The sequence below is a fragment of the Caenorhabditis remanei genome, chromosome IV, assembly GCF_010183535.1.
Source record: "Caenorhabditis remanei strain PX506 chromosome IV, whole genome shotgun sequence".
Classification (NCBI taxonomy): domain Eukaryota; kingdom Metazoa; phylum Nematoda; class Chromadorea; order Rhabditida; family Rhabditidae; genus Caenorhabditis; species Caenorhabditis remanei.
Genome location: NC_071331.1, coordinates 17,712,882 through 17,726,920, shown reverse-complemented (window position 1 = coordinate 17,726,920; position 14,039 = coordinate 17,712,882). Strand labels below are relative to the sequence as shown.

Below are 14,039 nucleotides of genomic sequence, written 5' to 3'. Positions count from 1 at the left end.
GGAAGTTCGAACATTAGCTGAAATGGAAACAAAGAACAGATGCAATCCCCTTTTATACATGATTTTCCAAAAAACAACAATCATAGTTTTTCTAACTTGCCAACTATTCACAGACACTATCTGATCCCTTTGGATGCGCCGCATCTTGGCACACCTTTTCGGTATATTTCATCCGTCTTGAATGTCTCGAAACATGTCTCGAAACGACTTTCGATTATCGCTACATCATGAAAAATAGATCAAATGATTTTCTTTTTTAAATATTTTTTTACTCTTTCTGAAAATCTTCTTGAGTCCATCCGACGCTTCATACAGGGGTATGTTCTCATTTTCAGAATTTCAGACAACCGATTATCCCGGTTAACGTCATATGAAGGTTCAAAACGATGTATTCCGTGCCCTCTGTGTTGTTTATGTTTGCTGACCGATGAATCAGAAATTATTGTATTCATGAGAAATGTATCATCTCACTTGTCAAACAGCTGTGGGGGATGAAAACAGCTTACATCAGGATGATGATATATGTGGATCAAATTTGCGTTTATTCCCAGAAATATTGTGTTCATGATGCAATTATAAAGTTAATTGTTTCTTTACATAAAATTAGATAAATTAACATTCCATTTATTCCCGAATTCCTCAACTTCTCGCATACGGAACCTCAATCATCTGCTGTGTTCCTCCGAAAGTCTGTATCGGAACTCCTCGTTGAGCTGGGAATCCAAATCCATGAGTTATTGGTGGATATCCTCCCATTCCACCTTGACTTGCATACATTCCTCCCATTCCAACCGATCCGCCCATTCCAGAATTATCCGATGAACAAGAGCAGTCCATCTGATTGGCCAGAGCAATCAGTTGAGCTGAAAAATTGACATTTTGAAAAAGGAGAAGAGGTTTTTCTCGTCATTCACGGAAGATTGAACTTGATTGACATTGCTTGAATTTTCGAAAAAAAAACAAGGATAGACGACCGAACGTTTTTTCTCACGAAGTTCATGTTGTTGTTCAGAAATTATTTTGACACGTTTGTGATTGTTTTTCGAGAAAACCGAAGTAGTAGTTTTCTGGATTTCGTGAGAATCTTTTTGATTCTTGTTAAATTTTGTTCTTCGTCTAGACAGAGTTCATGAATTGTATTTCACCTTTCCAGTTCACTGAGTTTTATTTTTTCTTTTATTGCATTGCGAGGATGCTTTTTGGAAAAACTTTTTTTGAAGTTCTCGGGCAGTGACGTTTTTTAGCAAACCAATTGAACATATGGGTTTCTCGACAAACCATTGGGTCACTTCTCCTCAAATTAAATGCCTAATGAGAAGCCTACCAGAGACTTTCTCTATCTTCTACGATTACTAAGAACTAACAAACTTTCATTGGGAGCCTTGCACATATTTGGCCAATACTAAAACTCACTGAAATTCTCGAAACCATTCTTCGTTGCCGATTGCCGATTGATGATTTCTTGTTGTCGTCTCACTTGCTCCTGAAATATACATATCTCCCGAAATGCTCTGCTTTCTTTTGAAATGTTTCCGATTCAACGCGTCAAAATAAAAGAATACGAAAGTATACTAGACGCCCTTTCCTGATTCTATTCTCGGAGCGAAGTGACAGAATAAAAAAAAGAAAAGAAGCACTAAAAATTCCATTTGGAAAATGAACTATACGAGATACTCCTTTTATGCTTTTTTTGCTATTGACGGGTCACCGTAAACTTATTTTTTCATTTTTTTCAAGTGATGTCAGTTTCTGCTTTCTAGGGGATATAATCTTTATGCTGAAGAGAAAGAAAAAGCCCCACATTTTCTGAATCATAAAAATTAATTGTTTTTATTGTCTTATTATTCAAATGGTTCCCAAATCAGAAGTTAGTATTTCTAGCTCCCTTTTCATACCTGAAGTTGAACAATTTGCTGCTGAGCCAATGCATTAGCATCCATTGGTGCCGGAGCCAATGGATTTGTGCTCTTTGATGTACACTTGCAGTTGAAGGCAAAGTTTACTGAAATATCTCACTAATCCATTAACAATACCCCTTCATTATTCTCAGAACGTCATCTAAATGAGACATTGTTCTCCTCAGAACTATGTTTGTTCCCATTATATTCCGGGGTTGTGATTTGTAGTCAAATAGAGTTGTTCTGATGTTCAATTTCTGATCTGATCTCAGGCATAACATACACTCTCAGGTTACACTTTCTCACTAATCAGCACAAAATGATGTGATCTAAGCTTCATTATGTTCCAAGATATGCCTTATTAATCCTAATCTTTCAACATATTTGAGATAACATTTGGATTAAAAGTGAGTACTGTAGGAGACTATAAATCATAAGTATCTCACCTTGATTCATCGCATTCTGTCCCATTCCAAACTGTTGTCCCATTCCCATTCCATTCATGAGACCTTGGCGAATGTAGATGGATGGGTCGATTTGCTCCGAAATCTCAGGTTTTTCTTTATCAGTCGCCGCTTTTTCGGATTCGCATAGGACCTGTAATGAATTAGATATTTCTAAGATTTTTATTAAAACTTCTTGAATAATAAGATGGTAAGGCTAACGCCGAAAAAACAAGAAAGAGTTGCATGTGCCAAAATTATGACCAGTCTAGTTAGCTATTCCAAAAACAATGAATTCATAATGAGTAAGCTCTTTAACTCTGTCTGTAAGTTACTTACCGTTGAAATATAAACCAATACAGAAATAAAAATACGTAGAAACATTTTTCGAATTGGTTGTGAGACAGATGTTTCTTCACTCAACCACTTTTGAGATCTTTTTTCGTTTTTTCTCAATGCGGATTATCGGGATCCAGCTAGTTACGACACCAGCTTATGACTTTTGTAATGGTTTTTCGAAGAATATGAACACCGCCAGTCCGGTTCGTGTCGATCGCGGAAAAAGAGAAAAAGTGAGGAGAAGGATAAGCTTGAAGTACACACTTATGTGCTTACAATAGTTTTTTGATGACGCATCATTTCGGTGAATTGGAGAAACGTTTTGGGATATTTGTTCCAAAATGAAGTGGGAAGAGGAACCTGGAAGGAGGTTTTTCAAATAAGATAATGGGAAATATATAATTTTCCAGCTGGTCCAACACCCAGACATCCCTCAATTTGTCATGCAAGAACAAATCACAGAGTTTTATTGGTAAACATCATTCTGAGATACTATGAATCAGTGCTTCTTATTTTAGGAATCCACGTAATTCCTCAATTATCATATTCTATTTCAAAATTGAAACACCACAAATTTCAGTTTCCGGTCTTGACGTCAATCTAAGATCTTATTACTCTCCGAAAGACTTCTTTCTATTTAGAGTTTGTTTCCGTTTTTCCCGCACTTGTTGCTCTTTCTATTAGTTTATGTTCCAGTAATTTGCACAATATTTTTCTCCAGACACTTGTTGTCATTTCCATCTAAAAATAATATCATTTCCGGTTTTCTTCGGGGCGCAAAAAGTTGGTGTGAGATCGTTGAAACCCACGCACTATTTCCATGTTTTCATCAGTTTGAATGTTGTGGTCAACATCTGAAATTGGCATGTTTTCAGAGCAATTTAGCACTTTGTTAATGTCTTTTCGGTCAGATACCAGTGCGAAGTCTTTCAATTGCTGTCAAAAATAGAGTGCATATATTTATTTATGAAATTTTTTAAAACTATTCCGTGAACCGTTTAGGTTATTTTAAGGCATACAGATTTGCTTTTAAGTTGGGATCTACAGCTGTTTTGCTGGCGATTTGGACATCATCACTTATGGAAGCAACAGTCTCGATAACTTTCTTATTTTTGACAGAAAGCCGCCCATTCTGTGCCCACTGCTTTCAGCTCTTGTGGTACAATACATCTTGGGGGCTCTTGACATTACTCTGAAGCTAAAGATTCGCGGCACCCACCCATTGTTTCAGTCATCACCAGTTACTTCATACTGATCTCTGTTGAAACCCTCAATAGACATCGTCATAAAATGTTCCCACCCGCAGTACAATTCCGCTTTGAATTTTGAATGACATTCACTCATCTTTTCCTTTTTCCCAAAAATAACCTCCCCCTTATCCCAAATGTAAATCCTATTGTTTCACACCATTCCTTGTCTCTTTTTTCCATTTCCGTCCTGAAACAACCCCCTCAAAGCTCATTTACTATGTCTCGTGGAGTGGGAATAAGTTCAAGTAAATAGGATCTCGTTTAAATTTGTTTGTCTTCTTTCCCCAAATTGACACATCATTTTCTATTCTTCTTTCTTTTTGACACGTCGTCGATGAGAATTCATTCGATTTTGGGTTCGATTAATTTTATGATTTTTGAAATTATATAATGTGATATACTGTGATATCATATCAATCTGACCAGCTGGGGTGTGGGAATCTGGAATTGTTTTGAAATAAGAAATTCGATGAGAAAGAGAGTCATTTGACATTTCGACTAGACTGGAATTCTATCTTTAAGATTCTGGAAAATCCTTATTTCTGTGCAAATTATGTTGTTAAGTAACCTGTAACAAATCGTTTGTTGACGTGGGAACTCAGATTTTGTTATAGTCTAAATCTCGAAAACTTCCTGGATACTTTCTAAAAAACACGGTACTTGAAGGAGTAAATCTAGTTATCAAGAACTCGTCATTCCTATTTTTTAAGCAATTTTTGTTCCTCTCGCTCAATACGTTGGTACCAAGAATCTGAAAGTTGTTAATTCGAATTCCAGATTGTTTGATGTCTTTCATGATCCCTCAAGTCCAGCTTCCTCATTTTCTTGTGCCATTTTAGTTTGCTGTTTCTTCTTTGCAATTTCAAAACAAGGAAACCCCCTTTTTCTTCTTTTAATTGTCATCTTTTCCAATACCACGTCTCATCCCTTCATACGTAAAACTTCCTTTCCGGTCGTGAGTTCATGCCCACTATTATTTCCGTTTCGTTCTGAACTTCAGATTGCGGAAACTTGAAACCGAAAAGTGTATCCACGTGCTCATCTCATTCCTAATCCCCATGCCCAATGCATCCTATTGTGTCCCCTATTGTATGTATCTACCAACATTTTTTCCAGAAGAAAATAAGCCCCGCCCCTTTTTGCTCCTTTCTTTTTCTTTTACCCTCTCTCTTTCTACTCTTGACATCATCTTCTCACTTCAATTATAGACTACTCCAGGTAACACATTCCCGCTCTTGGCTCCCAATACAATGGCTTCATTTGTCATGCTCTCCCTTCTGGTTGTATGCGTTCTCTTTGTTTGTGCCACTGCTTCATCCTATGGTGAGATCAAAAAGAATGAAAAATAGTAATGAAAACTGAGTCATGTTCCAGTTTCCGTGGACAAGCGAGTCGACGAAGTGATGCCGGAATTCCAGAAGAGTCTCTTCCAACTCCTCGATAAGCGGTAAGTGCTTGCTTTGTTTTTCATTAAACTCTTCTTCAAATCTAGTTTACTTAAAACCAAACAACTGAAATTTCAGACCACCAGTGATCCACAGCCGCGCATCTCGTGTCGACTGTATGCTGGCTCTCCGAAGTTTCGAACTCTGCCGCAACTTGCTCTAAATCCCGTTTTCCCTTTATTGAACAATCTGGTTGAGTTGAAATGAAAATGAGAATGGAATAAAACTATTTATGTGTTTGAAGAAACTTCCTAATCTTTTTTCTTTTCATCCACGGTATCTTTCGTCATCTTGATATGAAATCTTGCTTCATTTACCTTCCCGCTATCCAGTGTTCTCAACGAGCTATCTTTCGGATAGCACTCGATTGTTGTCTGGAAATTGGCTACTTTCTAGTAATTGAAAATTTCAAAACCTACAGGTGTATTGAAGGAGATATTAGCCAGTTTCACCATCTGATACGGTTGTTCGTAGCCCCTTTGATTGGCATACGGGAAATAGCAAGAGGGAATTCCGGTCTTCGGATAGTACTCAAATTGCACGTCGTCCTGAAAATCATAATAAAAGTTTTTTCCAAGACGTGGAACTCACATTAGATTTACACTCAAATTGAATACCAGTTCCACAACACAAATCTCCATCGTCGCATTCTGTTTGATTGCTAAGAATTGGCGCCCATCCGACAATCTTGTTGAGTCTCAACATGATACATGGTTGTCCTTTGCTGAATCCAAAACCATGTTCCAAGTTTGCGCTGAAAATGTTTGATTGGAAGATATTAGCACGGAACGCTTCTTACAACCGCGCTCTACCGAAACAGAAGAAAATTGTGGGTTCTCGAGGGCATTCAGTTGTAAGAAGCGTGCCGAGATGATTTAATATGAACACGTTCTCTCAAAAAGAACTCACTGCGATAAAACACATTCTCCGAATCCAGTGAACCTATCAAACTGACATGATTTGTCAACTGTCAATGATTGATTACTACACAATCCCTTTCCTATCACACGTGTCTTGATCGTATCTCCACCAGAATATTCTATAAATGTCAGGCCCTTTTAAGTGCAAAACGCACATCAAAAACCAACTTTTCAACAATTGTTTATAGCGAATCAAGTAGTTGAGATACGACTTAAACTCATAAATATTCCATTCCATCACATTTATGTTGCCCTCCTCTAAGAATCTGCGTGGGTTTGGGTCGAATGTAGCTTCTAAAAAATGGGTAATCATGTGGAAACTAGTCAAACAGAATTGCTCACTTGGAACACCGCCGAGAAAAGATCCATGTCCAAAATAAGTGGGAAATTGTGGGTCGAGACGAGAATAATTGAAATAGACCAGAAGGATTGCAAGGATGATGGCTAATCCCCAGAGGACAGCAAGGTAGATAAAAGAGAAAATGTATCCGTAGGGACCTGTATCGAATTCTGTTCCATCACTCATTTTCGGTCCTCGACGGCCCATACTGGAAGAAGGAAATCTGTGTGTCGGGATGTCTGGATATCCGTTTACCTTTGCGTAGAAGCTGTCGATTTCTGACTGACCATCGACTGATTCGTCGTCTTTTCTGTCATCTGAGTCTTCGTTGACTTGACACTTCGATCAGTTTTCTGCTCCGTCTTTTTCGACGATTTCTCAGTTTTGTTACTCTTTTCCGAAGCACCAGTTACTGCACTATTCGCGGTTTTTGAAGAGTCTGGAACGACATTATGTCAACGTTTCTGTTGCTGAATTGTGTATCCCAGAGGCTCCTCCAATATCAACACTTCAAACCCACTTGGCTTATCTAGAAACGATTTTTTTTCTTGCGAGCCATCGCCAGAGGAAGAGTTCCCAATCATAACGAAAAGAGAAGTTCTTCGTTTTCTTCGAAATGAATCCCCCATTCATTTTTCCACGTACAAGTTCCATTTCCGTACTATAGAAAACCAAGAATCGTCATTTTTTCCCGTGATCTGGGGCACAACAATAGAGGGCGACGTGTTCAAGCTTTTTGAAAACGGCTGCGCAAACAATGATTCTTCATCTCTTCTTTCTCCCCATAACTTTGATTTTTTCAATATTTCGAGCATTGCTTTAGAGACTGAACACAATGCAACACATCTGCAGAATCATGAGATTTCTTATTCTTTGCTCTTTGTTTTCTGCAGTTTTTTCGACAACAGAAGTGGCGATACGGCAGAAAAGACAAATGAATATTTGTGGAACTTATCCTAATCAATTCTACTCAATGTTGCGTAAGGATTTTACATAGTTTCGAAACGCTAAAGTTTCGACATGATTCGGAATACATTTCTGAATTGAATGAAGCTTTTAGATTAGCGCTTTCCAAGGCATCCAATTTCAGCCTGCAGCTACTGGACCTCTCAAACTGTTCGTAACCCGAATATGTGCGATAATGGTGGACGAAAAGTTGGTGTAGGATGCTACTACAATTATCAGGTAAATATCCTTGAAGTGACTCATTTTCAAATCCAAAATTCCTCAGTGCACACCATATGGAGCCGGCGTGGTTTGTGTCAACAACTGCTGTTGCACAACGCCAACTTTCACGACTCGAGCACCAATTATTCCAACCACAACAACAAGATCTGTGGCTGCTTTGGGTAAACTTCTCCAACTGGATTTTGATCTACTGTCTCCTTTTCAGCCTACTGCTACAATGGCCAGCGTACTCAAGTTCGATGCACTACCTCAGTGGACTGTGCTGCAGGTCAAACATGTATAAATGCGGTGTGCTGTTCCACAACAGGTCAAGAATATACTGGAACTTGTGGAGGTCTCCCAGCTATCTCATCTTGTCAAGCCAATAGAGTCTGTGGACAATTTGTGTGCACTACTTCTAACTATTGCTGTGAATGTCAATTTGGAAGAACTGCTGGGCTATGTACGAATGTCGGCGTGGGTCTGGTATGATTTGAACTTGAAAATGTTGTATACGATGGTCATTTTCAGACGTGTCCAACTGGTTACTCTTGTGCTGCCAATGGTTACTGTTGCGCTACTTGTGCCAATGGACGTGCACCATTTGGATCTTGTTTCAATGGCCTTTGCGCCAATGGTTACACTTGTCAAGCCGGAAACATATGCTGCTAGTCACAAACCGTTCACAATTCGCTCTCGATGAACACAATAGATTTCTCATTTTACTTTTGTTTTTCGGAAAGAGAAGATTGTAATTGATTGATAAGAATATCCTAACTGGTTTCACTTCTTCTTCTCTCCAGAATAGTTTTATGTCGTTCATTGTCTTTCGCCAAGAAGACATCTTCTTTTGATATATATGCTTTTATTGTTTTTCCGATAGATTCATCTAGTTTTTACGCTGTAATTAAACCATTCGCCTTACTCTGTACTTTTCCGCAGCAAAATTTCCAGATTCTAGAGAAAAAATGACGCGTCTCAGTGCCGAAGAAGAAATCGAGCTTAATCATTATCGCTTTGAAATGCCAAAACACAGTTACATATTTTATGGATTCTGGAGCACATTTATCATTATTATTGTGATTATGACACACTTCAATGAGTATTCTGAACCAGTTATTCCTTGGGTAAGTTTCAGTAAGTAAAGCTTCTGACCTGGCCACTTATTTTCAGGACAACTGTGATATGAACACAACTTGGGAGCCACCGATGAGGTCATTCATAAATGATATGCAACTGAAAAGCGAACTGCATAAGTGAGTCAGTTCTTGATGATTCTTAGTCGAGGATGTGATTTCAGAATAGCAAAGTTTCGGGAGAAAAACAGTTTGTATCGAAAGAATAATTTTTCGAGAATTGAATACGGGACTTCATTACTGTCATATTGCAAGGTGAGCTGGTGGTATGACTTTTTGCTGAAAACCAAACTGAAAACCGTGATTTTGAGGCTGACATTATGGTTTTGAAGCCTAAAATCATGGTTCCGAGGCTGTAAATCGTAGTTGGCGAAGTTTTCACAACCTCGCTCTTTCGAAATAGTTTTGAAAAGTATTTCACTCCTAAACTTTCAGGCAGAAGGTGACCTAATATGCGATTGGAAAACAAAAGAAGCAGAAGTTCAAGTGCCAGCTGGATTGATTGTGAGTTCCTCTTTCTTACAGTTCTCACAATTTCTTTTCCATTTTCTTTTCCAGATAAAATCAATAACGAGGAGCATTGAGCTTGATCCGTATTTCTCCTCTGGTCTTCGATTCCTCATCTTACAATGCATGAGTTTCAGAATGGTAAACTTTTTCGCATTATTCTATTTATTTTATATAAAACCGAATTCCAGACAATGGCACTGATCCGATCATCCGATGTCCTCACCAGTCGTAACCGTTCGTTCCCAAGATTCATCCAATTCATTCTCTCCTTCGCACCTTGGCTCTCATGTCTTCAATCTTTTTCTCTATTCCTAATAACTTCATTACATTCAGAGTTTGATCGAGAATATCGTGAGTTTCAGATGAGGTGAATTGATTTACAGTTACATTTACAGTCGCCTTTTTCCAGCCGTACGCGTATTTGATGATCGGAATTTTCACATTTTTGGAAATGCTTTGTGATCTACTTCAAGATGCTTATGATGGAAGATTCGTTTTTGTAAGTTTTGGTGTTCAATTCTCATAAATTTTTCTAAAATTTCTCTAAAATTCCAGATCCAAACCCCTCGATTTTACATCAAATCCGCGTTCTTCGTCATATTCTCTGCCTGTTTTCCTCATGTTGTCCTTCATTGGATAGAATTTTTCCGAACAAAACGATGTCATGCTTATGGTAACTTTCTCAACTTTTTGTTTCTGAAATCTCAATATCTGATTTTCAGTGCCCTTCGTCGATGGAATCTTCGAATACATCTGTGCTGCATCCATCATTGCGTACAATTTCATCAACGCCCAGACGAATGTAGAAATGTACATAACACCTACATCAGAAGACGTCAAAAGTGTCGTCTCGTATCCTCCGGAAGTTTATTCTCCAGTTGGATGTTCAGATAAATCTGTTATTTATGAAAGTTTGAGTAGTGTCAGAAGATAGTATTCAGTCTGATAGAGAGTAGTTTTATTGATAGTTCTTGATGAATAAATTATTACCCGACAATTGGAAAGTCAATACAAAAATGCGAATCATATCCTATTTTCACAGAAATAGAGAGAAAAACCCGAAAAGTAAAAGCAAATAACTGAACTAAATATGTCTAAAAATCAACTAAAATTATCCGATGCTTTTTGGAAAAGAGGGAGAATTAAATTCATAGCAAATGGAGTTATATGCAATCCGTCATAATAATACCCCAGTTTTGTTTCCTCGTCATAGTTTTTGGTTTGATTGCCATTGAATAGAATATCTGATATTCGAATCAATTCACATTTTGAGCATCTGAAAGAAAGAAGAACGTAAATTCAAGACAACATTTCAAAACTTACTTTTTCACCAGCTCCTCTTGTCTTTGAAGGGCATTCAGATAGGATAAATCCAATTTGTACAAACTCTGTTTCACTTTCTTCCCTTCTTCCAACATTTGAGCAAACTTTGAAAGTGGAAGATTCGTGGAAGGAGTGTAAGATTCCAACATGTAAATCTTCTTCTTCACATTATTTTCATATTTCCTCAATGTTGCCAACGCTTCTCTGAATATTTCATCTTTCTCCACTGGACCTTTGATTGGGCGACGCAGCTTATCCTGTCTGAAATTATCCGCGAATTCAGTGAAAGATCTCAGTTTCTTTCTTACCTATCCAACATGAACAAAACATCCGGTAACTTCTTAAAAACTTCCTCTTCATAAGTATCGTGTGCTTTCAGACATCTCTTCTCACTGGCAACGGTCAAGATTTCACAATCTAAAAACCCATCATTCTAATCGTTTTTTTCAAAATCAAAACTCACAAGAATTACTGTACTTATACATAACCTTGGCGTGATTGTTGAAAGTCTTGTAAACCAAAGATCCGAGATTCGGTGTCAAACTATTTCCAACAATAAAAACCGTCATATCTCCAGTTAGATTTCCCTTATCGAATTCACAGAATCCATGCTCAGTTTTATTCGGATAACAGTTAGGGATCACCAGATTCTTGTACTCTTCTCTAGCCCATTTCTTATTCAGTAGAATTGCTTGCTCTGAAATCGAAAAAACAAATAATTCTGTCTGTGTGTCTGTAACTCACTCAACGTAATGTTTTCATACGAACTGTGCACTTTTCCCATCAAATTCTCCTCATGCCCATATTTGACATTGTCCACAAAACTTGAAATTTCGTTTCTCTTGAAAACAATCAAAACTATCGAAATGTAGCATATGAGAATCATAAAAAGAGTCTCTTGTTTGCCGAGTTTGAGGTACCATTTCTCGAATGTTTCCGATATTATTATGGCAAGAATGATAGATACCAAGATTCCAATTATGTATACTGAAATAAAACTTCTCTAGTTTCGGTAGAGACATACACCGATTTTTAATCTTTGCAACATTGAAATGACGTCAATAAAACAATTTTGATCCCCGCAGACAAAGGAAACGAATAAATCCCTTACCTGGAAATTGGTTCTCATAATAATGTTTGACATAAACATAAATCGGCCAATGAACCAAATAGAGACTATACGAAATGTCACCAATGTATACGAGAACTCTGAAATTTAATTATTTTTGCTCTTTTTTCTGCTCGATTTCCCAGCTAACCTATTCTTCATCGGATTGGTTTCACACAATGTTCCTGTCAAAATAATCATTGCCGAGAGGAATGTACATGTCTGAAATAGAACTGATAAGGGGGGAAGGAATCAAAAATGAAATATTTTACGATTCTCAATGCAGATGCTGGAATTGCCCACGGGGCAAATGACAAGAAAATCAGGAAGAGCAAAGATGTCCAGAGTAGAATATAGAGTGGAGAACGACTCAGATTCCTGCGGGGTTTCGAGAATATCACTTCATCATCTTCATCGTTTTCTTCTTTTTCCTCTTCATCTGAATCTCCTTGTTCTTCAAGTAGCAACTCCGTGTATTTGATGGTTTTCGTGTCAAGTTCAATGAGTTCGACGGAAAGAAAATAAACAGCAGAACCGATGAGAAATTGCCAAACACGACAGAAGACACTGAATAAGAGTTATTTTTAAAGATTGTCTCCATCGAATTCTTACCTGTTGAATGCAACTTGTTCCGTTGCCATCAAATGATTTCCTAGTGAGGTCACAATGATGATGAGATGAAAAACTGTGAGCATCGATCCAGTTGTACAGAAAGACAAGAACAAAAAGATAATTGGTGCGAGAAGATAAAATTGCATTTCGACACATAGTGACCACGTATGAGTGAAGATATCTTCTGCTTGGTTTAACTAAAAGAAGAGCGTAATTGAAAAAAAAAACTCTGCATTTAGAAGTTTTTCTCAAAAAGATAACCAACTCACCATCTTAAAATACAGATTGTTATCCGAATGTTCTGCCATGTTATGATAGAGAAATATAGAATTCCATGCTGAATCCATATTCATCGGTACAAAAGTCGAGGGGTACACTATGAATACGAGAAGACTACCTGAATAATGTTAAGGATAATAGAAAATAAAATAAAAAACTTGAAAAAAAAACACTTACCAATAAGAATAATCGCTAGATAAAGTGGCAGAATCCGTTTGGCTCTCCGATAATAAAATAGATAAACTGATTCTGATGTGATTGGTTTTGAACCAAAAATCATTGTCATCAAGAATCCAGAAAGAACGAAAAACCTGAAAATAATTAAATACAAGTATTATAGTTCTGCTCAGTTCCTACAACTGCGCTCTACCGAAATGTCCTTGAAAAATGTGTCTTTTTCCCTGAGTCTCTCAATTCGCATACAACTATCTTCGGTTTCGGTAGAGCGCGATTGTAAGAAGCGTGGCGGGCTAATAATTTTTTAAAAATCAACTCACATATCCACTCCGATATACCCATTCGGAAACCATCTCGGAAAGAAGTGAAATGCTATGACTGCTCCGATAGCGAGACCTCGAATACCTTGTAGATCATCCCGTTTCATTTGATTAGAATTACTGAAAAACGGGGAAAATTGCATTGATATAAAGAGAAAGGTTTTCAAAAAGGAAAAAGGAGAAAAAGAAGAATTGCAGTATTCGAACATGCTTTTTTTGTTGAAAATACGTGAAATACGTGGAAGTGTCGTGAAAAGAGGCGAAAAAATAACTATTCTTATATAAAAAAGACAAATAGGCGATGTCAGGATGTTGGCATTTTGTTTTCATTTCCAAGAATATAAATTAGCATACAAAAAGTTTTCACGTGAACTCGTGTGGCGTGGCCGCAAGAAAACGCGCCGCAGAAGGCAGGGCAGACAGGCTGGTAGAGTTAAAATAGAGTAACGATCTCAAAAATTATTCCATTTTTATATTTTTGACTCTTTTTGCTAATCTATAAATCATGAAAAAAACTACGTTTCTATAGAAATCGGATTCAGTCTGCTCCTTTTCCATGAATAGCTCAAGTGAAAAATAAGTTTCCATGATCTAAAAATCCATTGCTTCTGTATTTTTCGCTAATTAACCTAATGAATATGCTAAATTGTTGGAGACTCATGTCAAAATTGTGTTGCCAGGGTGTTCCAAGCAAACAAATGTATAAATTATTAACAGAAACTATTTTTCCATTCAAAAAGTTTTTGGACGAGAATTCAACAGCACTCTTCTC

The 14,039-nt window shown here is 37.4% G+C and overlaps 6 protein-coding genes across 6 annotated transcripts; 3 read left to right on the top strand and 3 right to left on the bottom strand.

The window, feature by feature from the left end:
- Window positions 1-639: 639 nt before the first annotated feature.
- GCK72_014936 (uncharacterized protein) lies at window positions 640-2,725 on the bottom strand (the record flags this gene model as incomplete). The annotated part of the gene is made up of 5 exons (XM_003090123.2): window positions 640-863; window positions 1,414-1,483; window positions 1,896-2,002; window positions 2,345-2,495; window positions 2,681-2,725. 5 exons carry the CDS (start codon window positions 2,723-2,725, stop codon window positions 640-642), a joined length of 597 nt encoding a protein of 198 aa, XP_003090171.2.
- A 2,455-nt stretch (window positions 2,726-5,180) lies between these two features.
- Window positions 5,181-5,538, top strand: GCK72_014935 (uncharacterized protein; the record flags this gene model as incomplete). The annotated part of the gene is made up of 3 exons (XM_003108657.2): window positions 5,181-5,253; window positions 5,305-5,377; window positions 5,454-5,538. 3 exons carry the CDS (start codon window positions 5,181-5,183, stop codon window positions 5,536-5,538), a joined length of 231 nt encoding a protein of 76 aa, XP_003108705.2.
- Window positions 5,539-5,626: 88 nt separating this feature from the next.
- GCK72_014934 (uncharacterized protein) lies at window positions 5,627-7,219 on the bottom strand (the record flags this gene model as incomplete). Its single annotated transcript, XM_053730545.1, has 8 exons — window positions 5,627-5,749; window positions 5,795-5,923; window positions 5,967-6,129; window positions 6,285-6,414; window positions 6,464-6,589; window positions 6,638-6,843; window positions 6,891-7,074; window positions 7,156-7,219. The coding sequence occupies 8 exons, from the start codon at window positions 7,217-7,219 to the stop codon at window positions 5,627-5,629; spliced, it is 1,125 nt and encodes a 374-aa protein (XP_053585317.1).
- Window positions 7,220-7,766: 547 nt separating this feature from the next.
- GCK72_014933 (uncharacterized protein) lies at window positions 7,767-8,474 on the top strand (the record flags this gene model as incomplete). Its single annotated transcript, XM_003108544.2, has 4 exons — window positions 7,767-7,820; window positions 7,867-7,984; window positions 8,029-8,288; window positions 8,334-8,474. 4 exons carry the CDS (start codon window positions 7,767-7,769, stop codon window positions 8,472-8,474), a joined length of 573 nt encoding a protein of 190 aa, XP_003108592.2.
- Window positions 8,475-8,770: 296 nt separating this feature from the next.
- On the top strand, window positions 8,771-10,382 carry GCK72_014932 (uncharacterized protein; the record flags this gene model as incomplete). The annotated part of the gene is made up of 9 exons (XM_003108605.2): window positions 8,771-8,929; window positions 8,976-9,058; window positions 9,103-9,193; window positions 9,374-9,442; window positions 9,497-9,586; window positions 9,637-9,799; window positions 9,844-9,947; window positions 10,004-10,121; window positions 10,171-10,382. 9 exons carry the CDS (start codon window positions 8,771-8,773, stop codon window positions 10,380-10,382), a joined length of 1,089 nt encoding a protein of 362 aa, XP_003108653.2.
- Window positions 10,383-10,549: 167 nt separating this feature from the next.
- GCK72_014931 (uncharacterized protein) lies at window positions 10,550-13,374 on the bottom strand (the record flags this gene model as incomplete). Its single annotated transcript, XM_003108628.2, has 12 exons — window positions 10,550-10,724; window positions 10,772-11,032; window positions 11,080-11,188; window positions 11,235-11,468; window positions 11,516-11,758; window positions 11,883-11,980; window positions 12,031-12,101; window positions 12,152-12,446; window positions 12,492-12,688; window positions 12,761-12,888; window positions 12,948-13,081; window positions 13,268-13,374. 12 exons carry the CDS (start codon window positions 13,372-13,374, stop codon window positions 10,550-10,552), a joined length of 2,052 nt encoding a protein of 683 aa, XP_003108676.2.
- Window positions 13,375-14,039: the final 665 nt, after the last annotated feature.